The 14,030-nt window shown below is 50.8% G+C and overlaps 2 protein-coding genes across 2 annotated transcripts in view; both read left to right on the forward strand.

Moving 5' to 3' along the window:
- The first annotated feature begins 6,930 nt into the window (after positions 1-6,930).
- Positions 6,931-7,581, forward strand: LOC147091885 (uncharacterized). Its single transcript, XM_085976632.1, has one exon. The coding sequence runs from the start codon at positions 6,931-6,933 to the stop codon at positions 7,579-7,581; it is 651 nt and encodes a 216-aa protein (XP_085832758.1).
- A 4,316-nt stretch (positions 7,582-11,897) lies between these two features.
- LOC147091886 (uncharacterized) overlaps positions 11,898-14,030 on the forward strand; it is a 59,748-nt gene continuing 57,615 nt past the window's right edge. Inside the window, exon 1 of the mRNA XM_085976916.1 lies at positions 11,898-12,286. The gene's annotated coding sequence lies outside the window, so the exon portion shown is untranslated. The remainder of the gene's footprint in view (positions 12,287-14,030) is intronic.

Consider the following 14,030-nt stretch of genomic DNA (forward strand, 5'->3'; position numbering starts at 1 on the left):
GGTTTGAAGAATGCAACAAAATGGGATGCAGCCGCCTCGAGAGAGGGAGGGGTTGAAGGTTTGAAGAATGCAACAAAATGGGATGCACCCACCTCGAGAGAGCGAGGGGTTGAAGGTTTGAAGAATGCAACAAAATGGGATCCAGCCACCTCGGGAGAGGGAGGGGTTGAAGGTTTGAAGAATGAAACCAAATCTTTTCACGCTCACACTCACACAGAAAGAGTCGCAGGCGGCGCTCGGCCACGCGCCGGGTCCCGGTGGAGGAGTTGCCTCTGGACCGTCCGCCTTGAGCTTACAAAAGGCGCGGCCGCCGCTCGGCAGCTGGACTCGGCGCGGTGAGGAGCGCGGAGCAGCCGGAGGAGGGGGGGAGGCGCTGAGCGGAGCAGCTGGACTCGGCGCGGTGAGGAGCGCGGAGCAGCCGGAGGAGGGGGGGAGGCGCTGAGTGAGCGAAAAAATAAAATGGCTTCGGGCGACCAGACCAAAGGCCCGGCCCGAGGCCGCAAGGCCAGGAAGAGGAGGAGCCCAGCCCAAGGCGCGGCCGGCGGGCGGGCCCACGGTGTCGGGCCACATCCTGCAGGCGGTGGCGGCTTCCAGGGAGCGGCGCGGCCTGTCGCTGGCCGCCGTCAAGCAGGCGCTGTCGGCCGCCGGCTACGACATGCCGCGCATCAACTGGCGGGTGAAGCAGGCGGTGCGGAGCCTGGTGACCGAGGCCTCGCTGGTGCGGCCGGCAAGAACAAGCCCAGGGGGCGGAGGAGGAAGGAGGCCGGGGCCGGTGATCCTGCTGCTGCCGCCCGCCGGAGAAAGGCCGAGAAGAGGGCGGGCGGGGTCCGCCAGGGGGCGAGGCCCATTGGGTGACCCGGGAGCCGTCGGGGGCCCCAGGTCCCCTCCAGGGGCAGGAAGTCCGGGAGCTGCCGAGACCAGAAGGCGGCCAAGACTGAAAACCCAAAACAGAAATACTACCCGTGTGAACCAAAACAACAGGCTCTTTTCAGAGCCACCACACCCTTCAGATGAAAGAGGTTGTTCCAGAATTATACAATAAATATCTTTATTTTTAAATCATTGCTGCGGCCGATAAACCCGAGAATCTTCGAATGATCCTGGCGGTTGTCCTCCAGCTCTCGGGAGACTTTGCAACCAGCTGCAGCCGTCGTGAAGCATCTTGCAGACTAGAATGAGTTGGAGAAAAAATAGTCACAGAAATGATTGGTAGTCATTGGATTAAGAGTTGGAATTGTGTTGGTGTTTCTGCTTCATACGATCATCCATGTCGCCCTACTTTACCTCATGTTTCCAGCGTATTCTGCAGCGAGTGTCTCACTTCCTGACTCCAAGCCTTTCCACCATCTACAAGGCACAAGTCAGGAGTGTGATGGAATACTCTCCAGTGTGGACCATCGACAAGATGCACTGCAGCAACTCGCCAAGGCTTCTTCGGCAGCACCTCCCAGACCCGCGACCTCTTCCACCTAGAAGGACAAGGGCGGCAGGCGCATGGGAACACCACCACCTCCAAATTCCCCTCCAAGTCACACATCATCCTGACTTAGAAATATATCGGCCAATCCTTCATCGTTGCTGGGTCAAAATCCTGGAACTCCCTCTCTAACAGCACTGTGGGAGTACCTTCACCACACGGACTGCAGCGGTTCAAGGGGGCGGCTCACCACCTCCTTCTCAAGGGCGATTAGGGATGGACAATAAATGCTGGCCTTGCCAGCGATGCCTACATCCTGAGAATCTTTTAAAATACCAAATAAATTGCCTCAGGTTCAGCATTTGTGTACTATGCCATAAGGGTTTTAGTAAATAGCTAATATTGCAGTGGCCTTTCTTAAACAGAAGCGATTAAGCGCATATATTTTTTTCTTAGACAATCTCTTTTGTAGTTTCTGGGACCCGTCTAACTTGTATATTATGGGGAGTTCCAGAATTGTTGTGGCTCGAATGAATTTATTTTGCATAAGACATTTACTGTGGACGTGTCACATGAGAGTATGAGATTTTACATATATATAGATAGCTTTGGGATTTTGCTCCAGCAAATTAAGGTTTCCCCATTCCTTGCGTGGCAGCGGCTTCTGGGAAAAAAAACTTGATACGTGACTGTGATTTGTGCAGAATGAACATGTGGTGTGTCAAGGATCAGCCAATTGGAATAGACAATTTGGCATCCGTCATTAGGATAAAGCTGTGTATATAAAGGAGGGGTTGCGGGCTCCATTTTTATGTTGCTTTGTGTTTTTATTCACCAGTCGAGGTGGAGAAGGAATTGAAGGGCTTGCCATGCCGACTGCTGCTGCTGTTTCCACCAGTTCCACCACAGCCGGTGTCAAGGGCGCCGTCTCCAAGAAGGGCTCGAAGAAAACCGCCATGAAAATGACCAGGAGAGGGGACAGGAAGCACAGGAGGAGCAGGAAGCAGAGTTACAGCATCTACATCTACAAGGTGCTGAAGCAGGTCCACCCCGACCCGACACCGGCATCTCCTCCAAGGCCATGAGTGTCATGAACTCGTTCCTCACCGACATCTTCGAGCGCATCGCCTGCGAGGCCTCCCGCCTGATCCATTACACCAAACACCAGACCATCTCCTCCCGGCCGGGAGATCCAGACCGCCGTCCGCCTCCTGCTGCACGGGGAACTGGCCAAGCACGCCGTCTCGGAGGGGACCAAGGCGGTCACCAAATACACCAGCTCCAACTAGAGTCCCCCTCCCAAAATAAAACCTGCAATTAAATCACCAAACGGCTCTTTTAAGAGCCACTTCGCAAAGCCTTAAAACGGAGCTATAAAACAAAACCGAGACCCCTGAACAAATACTTCTGTTAGGCTGTATGTTAATGCAATGAATTGCCAAATTAATCCTCCGGTTCATCCATCTACATGTGGTGCGTTCTATTTATGAAAGCTGTTTTAATTCGCATTTCATACTTTTGAGTATAAGTCCCTGAAGAGATTGGGGAATTCACGGGGAAGAGGGCAATCGGCGCTCAATAACTCCGAGAACAAGGATTTTGGATTAAACCAAGGTTCTTCCCTGCCAGTTGAAGAATTTACTCTTGATATTGAAACCCAGGAGTACAGCGAAGATCAATGTTGCCGGACCGCCAATATTGTGGAAAAAAGCGGGGTGAAATAGGAGGTTGCTCAAGCATTAATGTTCAGTGACGCCACATTTCGGTTCAGGAAGACCTTTGTTTTGTACAGGGAAGGGGAGAACTTGGAGACAAGAAATCATTGAGACCGCGACTTGGAGTAGGAGATAAGATGGACACATTTCCCCAGATCAAGAAATCTGCACAACTTGCATTTACAAACGACATTTAAGGTCGAAACACGTCCCAAGACGTTTCACGGGGGTAAGAGATGAAGAGACGCTCAAGTCTTTACAGAGAGTTGAGCTAAAGATACATGAAAAAAACATAAGATTCAGAAGAACTTAATAATAATAATCAACTTTATTGTCATTGTTAGTGCACAAGTGCGGTACAACGAAATGTAGGCTTGCGGCTCCCGAGAGTGTACATTTAGATTAAGACATTTAACATTCAACATTCATTTGGCTTGTAATACATAAACATAAACATAATAAAGTGCATTGGCAGATGTGCAGGCTTTAGAGTTTATTAGCAGAGTTCAGTAGGATGACAGCCCTGGGAAAGAAGCTGTTCCTAAATCTGGTCGTTCGGGTGTGAATGCATCTGTAGCGTCTCCCAGATGGCAGGGGGGCGAACAGACTGTGGCTGGGGTGGGTAGGGTCTTTGATGATGGTCAGTGACCTCCGTAAAGAGCAAGAGAGAATGTCTCTGGGGATATATAATCGCTCTGAGGTGATACACGCTTTGGAAAGAAGGCGACTTTGTTTTGTGTTTTGTTGGCAGGCATTTTTCAAGAGATGAGACCTCTGGCTGTGCAGCGTCTGGTTCGCCTGGTTAAATAGCGCCGGCTGCTGGAAACTCTTTGTGGTAAACCACTGTTACCGTTCACAACCGTTCACTATTGTTACACTGTTGTTATCACTGTTTACACTGTTGTTATCGCTACACAAGGTTACCTCTTGCCACGCACACTGCTATACCTTGGCTTACCTCAGCTGACTCCGCCCATGGCTCCGCCTGCTTGCCCAGGTATAAAGGTGACTGCTTGGCTAGTATTCTCCCTTGTTGGAACCGATCGCCCACGAGGGTGGGCTCTGTTATTTAGCCAATAAAAACCTATAGTTACAATCTTAACTCGTCGCTTTTCATGGAATGAGTTGATAGGTATATCAATTTTATTGGCCGCAATTCCCCTCGCACCAGCCCCTGGCGTGCCCAGGTTGTAGTCATTAAGACCGGCGATAAACACCGCCTGGTCATCGACTACAGCCAAACCATAAACCGGTACACCCAGCTGGACGCATACCCCCTTCCCTGCATATCTGATATGGTCAACCAGATTGCACAGTACCGGGTATTCTCCACCATCGACCTCAAGTCAGCCTATCACCAACTCCCTATCCGCCCTGAGGACCGACAGTATACCGCCTTCGAGGTGAACGGCCGCCTCTACCACTTCCTTAGGGTTCCCTTCGGCGTCACCAATGGAGTCTCGGTCTTCCAAAGGGAGATGGACCGGATGGTCGACCAGAACGCGCTTCAGGCCACGTTCCCTTATCTAGATAACGTCACCATCTGCGGCCGCGACCAGCAGGACCATGATGTTAATCTGGAGAAATTCCTCCGTACGGCCCAACGGCTGAATCTCACTTACAATAAGGATAAATGTGTGTTTAATACCTCACGCCTTGCCATTCTCGGCTGCGTAGTAGAGAATGGAGTCATCGGCCCTGACCCCGAAAGAATGCACCCCCTCATGGAGCTTCCCCTCCCCCACTGTCCAAAGGCGCTGAAGAGAACCCTGGGGCTCTTCGCTTACTATGCCCAATGGGTGCCGAATTATGCGGACAAAGCCAGACCCCTCATGAAGTCCACCTTCCCCCTGACAGCAGAAGCAGGCGCAGCCTTCTCCCTCATAAAAGGAGACATTGCGAAGGCCACAATGCACGCAGTGGATGAGTCCATCCCTTTCCAAGTGGAGAGCGATGCCTCCGACTTCGCCCTAGCGGCAACCCTTAACCAGGCGGGGAGACCTGTGGCCTTCTTCTCAAGGACCCTCCAGGGCCCTGAGATCCGACACTCTTCTGTCGAGAAGGAGGCCCAGGCGATTGTGGAGGCGGTACGACACTGGAGGCATTACCTGGCAGGCAAACGATTTACCCTCCTCACCGACCAGCGTTCGGTTGCTTTTATGTTTAATAACAAGCTGAAGGGCAAAATCAAGAACGACAAGATCTTGAGGTGGAGAATTGAGCTCTCCACCTACGATTACGATATCTTGTACCGGCCTGGTAAACTCAACGAACCCCCGGATGCTCTATCACGAAGTACTTGCGCAAACACGCAAGTTGATAGACTACGGACCCTCCACAATGACCTCTGCCACCCCGGGGTCACCAGATTTTACCACTTCATTAAGGCCCGCAACCTGCCCTACTCCATCGAGGAGGTCAGAACCATGACCAGGAACTGCCAAACCTGTGCCGAATGCAAACCGCACTTCTATAGGCCGGACAGAGCAAGCCTGATCAAGGCCACCCGCCCCTTCGAGCGCTTGAGCATCGATTTTAAGGGGCCCCTCCCGTCCACTGACCGTAATGTGTACTTCCTCAACATTATTGACGAGTACTCCCGTTTCCCCTTTGCCATCCCCTGCCCAGACATGACCAGTACCATGGTCATCAAATGCCTGAACGACCTCTTCGCCTTGTTCGGGTTCCCGAACTATATACATAGCGACCGGAGCGCATCCTTCATGAGCGAGGTACTTCGCCAGTTCCTGCTTGCGAGAGGTATTGCTGCGAGCAGGACCACCAGCTACAACCCCCGGGGGAACGGCCAGGTGGAAAGAGAAAACACGACAGTTTGGAAGGCCGTCCTCTTAGCCCTAAAGTCTAAGGGCCTCCCAATCTCTCGCTGGCAGGAAGTCCTCCCGGCAGCACTCCATTCCACTGGTCACTGCTTTGCACTGCCATTAACGCCACCCCCCATGAACGAATGTTTGTTTTCCCCAGGAAGTCGACTACGGGAACCTCGCTACCAACATGGCTGACTTCTCCAGGGTCCATCTTGCTGCGGAAGCACGTGAGGGCCCATAAAACGGACCCCCTGGTCGAGAGGGTGGACCTCCTGCACGCCAACCCACAGTACGCCTATGTGGCATACCCAGACGGGCGGGAGGACACTGTCTCCTTGCAAGACCTCGCACCCTCGGGCACCCCCGAGATACCACCGTTGCCCCCCACCACTCCCCCAAATCCAGCTCCTGTAGACGGCATGCCGGAACCCCAGGAGCCTTCGTCGACCACGCAGACACCAGCATTACCATCGGACACTGCACCACTGCCGCCGCTGCTGCGCCGATCAGAAAGGCTTACGAGGCCTCCTGAGAGACTGACATACACAAACTGGCAGTACACTTCACCCCGCCGGACTCAATTTTAAACAAGGGGTGAATGTGGTAAACCACTGTTACCGTTCACAACCGTTCACTATTGTTACACTGTTGTTATCACTGTTTACACTGTTGTTATTGCTACACAAGGTTACCTCTTGCCACGCACACTGCTATACCTGGGCTTACCTCAGCTGACTCCACCCATGGCTCCGCCTGCTTGCCCAGGTATAAAGGTGACTGCTTGGCTAGTATTCTCCCTTGTTGGAACCGATCGCCCACGAGGGTGGGCTCTGTTATTTAGCCAATAAAAACCTATAGTTACAATCTTAACTCATCGCTTTTCATGGAATGAATTGATAGGTATATCACTCTTCATCCCCAACACACACTCAGATAGATAGGGAGAGAGAGAGAAAAGGTCCCAGCCCAAGCCATGGCTGAAACTCTCCCTGCCAGGAACACCAGGAGAAAGACCAGGAATGCGCCCCCGGCCAGGAGACCCGGCGCCACCGTGTCCCAGCAGACCCTGGAGGCGGTTGCAGCCACCAAGGAGTGCCGGGGGCTCTCAGCTCTCAAGAAGGTCCTCTCGGGCCGTGGCTACGACGTGGCCAGAAACAACGGGCGGGTCCACCAGGCGGCCCGGAGCCTGGTGACCAAAGGCTCACTGCTGCAGCCCACCGGCACTGGCGCCTCGGGCTCCTTCAGGCTCAGCAAGAGGTGGGGCGACCGGGAGGAGGAGGAGAAACCCAAGAGGGAGCCCGCCGCCGCCGCCAGGGAAAGGAGGAGGAGGGGGAGGAGGATGAAGCAAGGTGCGGTCAGGAAAGCGGCGCCCAGGAGCAGAGGCTCGCCCAGGAAGACCAAGAAACAGGGCGCTGCCAGGAAGGGGGCGAGGAGGGCCACCGCCCGCAAACCCAAGGGCAGGAAGGCGGCCAGGGCCGAAGGGAAAGGCAAACGCCAGCGTGCAAAGCCGAGAAAGCTGGCCAAACAACCGGAGCAGGAAGCGGACCAAACCCCCGCTCAGGAGGAGACCTCCCTGTCAGAGAAAGAAAGCCAAGTTGGCTCAGAGCAAGAGGACAGCTCCTAAAGGGGAGACCAATCAGAGGATGAATACCTTCAATATCTAACGGCTCTTTTCAGAGCCACAAAAAACATTCACAAAGAGCCGGACCGGAGGGTTGGGTGTGTGAAAAAAGGAACATTGCAATTGGCCCGATGGTATATGACCAAAATCATCCTTATTGAAAAATAGAAAACCAATTATTTCCCCATTACAATACTGGAAATTATTAAAAATTCGATTGAGTTTTAATTCCTGAAGTATACCTTCCAGGAATAATACAATATATGAACCAATATTGGTTTTTAACTCCTATTTTAAAGGTGGTTAAATTGACAGCAGCAGAGCTGTGATAGATTGTAGGGCGGGAGAATCGGAAGGCCAGGAGTCCTCAGCCTGGGCACCACTTTCAACAGTCCTCAGCCAGCTCCGCAACCGCAGCTTTTGCCTCAAATTGTTCATTTTGTTATATTTCTCGCTTCAGCAATGAGACTATCTGAAAATTATAAATGGTTGAAATCCAATCCTGCCGTGCAGCTGATGATTGTTGCTGCAAGTATTTATTGCAATGGGCATATCGTGAAACTACAAACGTCTTTATGAACTCCTGTGGTTGCGGCGATGCCTTGTAGATAGCATTTAAATTCTGTTAGTTAGTGACACGATTTCGGTAGGTAAGTCGTCTTCGCCACTTGAATGTGTAAGAATCAACGTTGAAACAACAATAATGAGCTATTTTCGCTTCCATTGTGTGCTTCCGATACACTTTTAATAGCCGAGCTGTGATTGTCTTTGTCAAGACCACCAATTTACATTTTTATAACGTAAAACAATGGATGTTATCGCTGAATACAACCTCCAAAACGCTGGGGAAATTCCTACAAAACGTGGTACTAAAATTCAGGCACCATAAACCAGGTGGCCCTACTTATAAACACATGGAATTTTAGAATGTGGTCTCCAGCGAACTGGTGAAATGTTTGGGACTTCCCAACATCCCAGGTAATAGGATTTGGTCACCAAGAACCAGTGTGTGATTGTGCAGACCCAGATCGATGAGTAGCCCCACAACCAATCGGCAACATTCAACACAACGCTTGAGAATGGAAGTTGCAGGTGATCCTTTCAAATGTTTATTTTCAAAAGTACAGCTCCGCGACCATGGCCGAAATTAATAGAACCTATGGGGTAAAGGCCACAAAATAGCATCGACATCTAAATGACATGACCTGCTGCATCAACGCATTGAAATGAAAATGCTGCTTATTGCCTGTTGGATCTTCTTGGGCACGGCGGCCGCAGATCTAATGTGCATGATCTCTGGCCAAACTTGCGCTAGGCAGCCCTCTGATTATCGCTATTTATAGGACGTGGCCTTCTCAAACATCCGCTCTCCTGTCAATTCAAAAACCCTCGGGTGTTTACAAGTTCTCCCTCGCCACTCCTTGAATTTATATAGTGCCTTTCAAATCCTCTGGACATCTCAAAACACCTGACAACCTAAGATTACTCTTCAGTGAACGAACAGCCAGACAATCTGTTTTAGATGGTATTGGCTGAGTTGTGAAATGTTGGTGACATAGGAACAGGAGTTGGCCATTCAGCCCTTCCAGTCTGCTCTGCCATTCAATTAGATCATGGCTGATCTGTACCTCAACTCCTTGTACCCACCTTAGCTCCGTATCCCTTGATATCCTTACAAAGGTGGTTGGGACACGGAGACACCTTTTTCTTCTTCAATTACTGCTACGGGACTTATATCCACCCGAACTGAAGATTTCACCTGAATGACTGTGTAAGGGTAAACCGGGAGAGCTTCTTCTCCCCTCTGGTATAAAGGGTCGACGTCCGCCTTATTCCCTATCAATCACTCAGAGTCCTGCGAGACCTCCCGCCTGATCCATTACACCAAACGCCATGCCTGGAGGAGTCCGTGTTCCACGTATATATGGAGTGTGAGAGGTTGCAGCCCCTCTTTCATTACCTGAAGGGGCTGCTCCTCGATTTTTGGTTGCACTTCAGTCCCACGCTCTTGATCTACGGTCACCCAGTGCCGAGGGGAGCGGGCAGGTTGGAGGACCTCCTTGTAGGCCTGCTCCTGGGCCTGGCTAAAAAAGCCATCAATTGGTCCAGGCAGCGGTGGTCGAGGGGGTCGTCCAGCCAGATTGCCTGCCTCTCTTCCATGGCCATGTTCGCGCCCAGGTGGCCCTGGAGATGGAGCATGCGGTGCCCGCCGGCACGCTTGAGTACTTCCGCGACTGGTGGGTGGCGCGGGGACTGGAGTGCATCATCAACCCGGACCACCAAATTTTAATTTGATTTGTTTAAGTTTTATTTGAACTTTTGTTAATTTACAGTCAATTTGTTTAAGCACCAACCAAAAGAGTCCCCCAAACGCCAGACCATCTCCTCCCGGCCGGGAGATCCAGACCGCCGTCCGCCTCCTGCTGCCCGGGGAACTGGCCAAGCACGCCGGACCATCTCCTCCCGGCCGGGAGATCCAGACCGCCGTCCGCCTCCTGCTGCCCGGGGAACTGGCCAAGCACGCCGGACCATCTCCTCCCGGCCGGGAGATCCAGACCGCCGTCCGCCTCCTGCTGCCCGGGGAACTGGCCAAGCACGCCGGACCATCTCCTCCCGGCCGGGAGATCCAGACCGCCGTCCGCCTCCTGCTGCCCGGGGAACTGGCCAAGCACGCCGGACCATCTCCTCCCGGCCGGGAGATCCAGACCGCCGTCCGCCTCCTGCTGCCCGGGGAACTGGCCAAGCACGCCGGACCATCTCCTCCCGGCCGGGAGATCCAGACCGCCGTCCGCCTCCTGCTGCCCGGGGAACTGGCCAAGCACGCCGGACCATCTCCTCCCGGCCGGGAGATCCAGACCGCCGTCCGCCTCCTGCTGCCCGGGGAACTGGCCAAGCACGCCGTCTCGGAGGGGACGAAAGCTGTCACCAAATACACCAGCTGCAAATAAAGCCTCTCGTTCCTCCCACCTTAAAAACTCAACCCAAAGGCTCTTTTCCGAGCCACTCACCAGATCCAGAAGGGACTATTTATTTTCATTTGACTAATGACATTTGAAATATGGACAGCATAAAGAATGAAACTCTTTAAAAAAATGTTTAATCATCCTTTCTTTATTTAACCCTCACTTTCATTTTTTTGTCGTATGTTCAGATTTTGCTGGTGTGTTTTTGTAATACAGTATATCGTTAATTTAAAATAGATTGAAATTTAACAAACATATAACAAAATGATGCATTGTCACTGCCCTGTTTTGTACAAAGCACTCATTTATAAGCGGGTCGCTGAAAAGCTCAAATGAAATTAAATCTGTCAATTCAGGAACCAGTAATTTTAAAGGATCAATTTGCCATAATTCACAATTTAATAATGAATTATTCAGTCTTACAGATGCCATTTTAATGATTATTCAGTCCCACAGACGCTATAATTTTAATTTAAATGATTATTCAGTCCCACAGACGCTGTAATTTTAATTAAAATGATTATTCAGTCCCACAGATGACAATCTTTAGCAGTAATGATTGTTATTTAGTCTCACAAATGCCATCGTTTTAATTATTATTCAGTCCCAGATACCATAATTTTAACGATTATTATTCAATCCCACAGATGCAATAATTTTAACAATAATGATTATTATTCAATCCACAGATGCAATAATTTAGACAATAATGATTATTCAATCCCACAGATGCAATGATTTAAACAATAATGATTATTATTCAATCCCACAGATGCAATGATTTAAACAATAATGATTATTATTCAATCCACAGATGCAATAATTTTAACAATAATGATTATTATTCAATCCACAGATGCAATAATGTAAACAATAATGATTATTATTCAATCCTACAGATGTAATGATTTTAACAATAATGATTATTATTCAATCCACAGATGCAATAATTTAAACAATAATGATTATTATTCAATCCACAGATGCAATAATTTTAACAATAATGATTATTATTCAGTCCCACAGATGCAATGATTTTAACAAGAATGATTATTATTCAGTCCCACAGATGCAATGATTTTAATAACTGGTTAATATTCAGTCCCACAGAGGGCCATCACTTTAACAATAACGAGTCTGATTCACAGACGAGCTCTTATTCTATAAGCCGCCTTTTTCGTTGGTGTCCGAGGTTGGAGCGGATTGAAAAACGCGCCAATCAGAGGCCTAGATTTGCCGGGTTTTCAGCCAATCAGAAGGCGCGGCTGGGCGGGGCGGGGCCGGCGGCTGCGATAAAAGCCGCAGCCCGGAGCGGGGAGGAGCAGTTGGAGAACAGAGTTAGAGAAGAGTCCACTCCCGGGGGAAGGACAGCCGCCGCCCGGGGAGAAGGGACAGCAGTCGGCCGGCACCTTGGGCAACAAGGGCTCGCCGGTGGGCGGGGCTATGACCTCACCCGCGCGCTGAGGCGGTTGAACGGCCGATCAGGAGCCACGTGACCCCGGAGCTGGTGGCGGCCTTTTAACGCAGTGGGCGGGGCCCCGAGGCGTTGCGGGCTGCGATTGGTGAACACAGCTGTCAATCTACGAGTCGCAGCCAATAGAAGAGACGGACTCCGTGAGGGACTTTAAGCGCGCGCTGCGTGGCCGCAGTGCGCATGCTCGGTACTGCTCGCAGTCCCCGGATGAGGCTCCGGTTTGAGGAAGGAGATAAAATGGCGGCGGGACTGAGGAGCGGCGGATGGTGCGGTGAGTGTGGATCAGAGAATCTCCGACATTTACAGCAGCGCCGGCCTCTCTCGGGCAGTCGCTGGGAACCTTGGGGCGAAGTGGGGTGGGAAGCGACTCGAGGTGTTCGGCACCTTCCCGGATTCTTCTCCACTTTGTGCGGCCTTGGGCCAGGGATTCCCAGGTGTTGGTGGGGATGTTGCACTTTTTCAAGGAGGCTTTGAGGGTGTCCTTCAAGTGTTTCCTCTGCCCACCTGGGGCTCTCTTGCCGTGTCGGAGCTCCGAGTAGAGCGCTTGTTTTGGGAGTCTCGTATCGGGCATGCGGACAATGTGACCCGTCCATCGGAGCTGATCGAGCGTGGTCAAAGCTTCGATGCTGGGGATGTTGGTCTGAGCGAGAACACCGACGTTGGTGCGCCTATCCTGCCAATGGATTTGCAGGATCTTGCGGAGGCAGCGTTTGAGGTGCCTGCTGTACATGGTCCATGTCTCTGAGGCATACAGCAGGGCGGGTATCACTGCTGCTCTGTTGACCATGAGCTTAGTGCGCGGTTTGAGGTCCTGGTCTTCAAACACTCTCTTCCTCAGGCGACCGAAGGCTGCACTGGCACACTAAAGGTGGTGTTGGACTTCGTCATCAACGTCTGTCCTTGTTGACAGTAGGCTCCCGAGGTATGGAAAGTGGTCCATGTTGTGAGACTATGCCCTGAGACTATGCCCCCTAGTTCTAGCCACTCCAGCCCGGGGAAACAACCTCTCAGCATCTACCCTGTCAATCCGCTTCAGAAACTTGCATGTTTCAATGAGATCACCTCTTATTCTTCTAAACTCCAGAGAGTATCGGCCCATTCTACACACTCTCTCATCATAGAACAGCCCTCTCATCGCAGGAATCAATCTAGTGAACCTTCGTTGCACCGCCTCCAAGGCAAGTATATCCTTCCTTAGATAAGGAGACCAAAACTGTGCCCAGTACTCCAGGTGTGGTCTCACCAAGGCCCTGTACAATTGGAGCAAGACATCCTTACTCTTATACTCCAACCCCCTTGCAATAAAGGCCAACATGCCAGTTGCCTTCCTTATTGCTTGCTGTACCTGCACGCTAGCTTTCTGTGTTTCTTGCACGAGGACACCCAAATCTTTCTGAACACCAACATTTGAAAGTTTCTCACCATTTAAAAAATATTCTGTTTTTCTATTCTTCCTACCAAAGTGAATAACCTCACATTTCCCCACATTATGCTCCATCTGCCACCTTACTGCCCACTCACTCAGTCTATCTATATCCCTTTGCAGAGTCTGTATTCTCCTCACAGCTTACTGTCCCACCTAGCTTTGTATCGTCAGCAAACTTGGATACATGACACTCGGTCCCTTCATCTAGGTCATTAATATAGATTGTAAATAGCTGAGGCCCAAACACTGATCCTTGCGGCACCCCACTAGTTACAGCCTGCCAACCTGAAAAAGATCCGTTTATCCCTACTCTCTGTTTTCTGTCTGGTAACCAGTCCTTGATCCATGCTACTATATTACCCCAACCCCATGAGCCCTAATCTTGTGTAATAATATTTTATGTGACACCTTATCGAATGCCTTTTGGAAATCCAAATATACTACATGCACTGGTTCCCCTTTATCTACCCTGCTAGTAACATCCTCAAATAACTCTAATAAATTTGTCAAACATGATTTCCCTTTCATAAAACCATGTTGACTCTGCCTAATCATGTTATGATTTTTCTAAGTGCCCTGATACCACTTC

Source organism: Somniosus microcephalus, unplaced genomic scaffold, assembly GCF_052327205.1.
Source record: "Somniosus microcephalus isolate GS21.2 unplaced genomic scaffold, FLI_Smic_1.0 unresolved_chr3, whole genome shotgun sequence".
NCBI classification, from domain to species: Eukaryota; Metazoa; Chordata; class Chondrichthyes; order Squaliformes; family Somniosidae; genus Somniosus; species Somniosus microcephalus.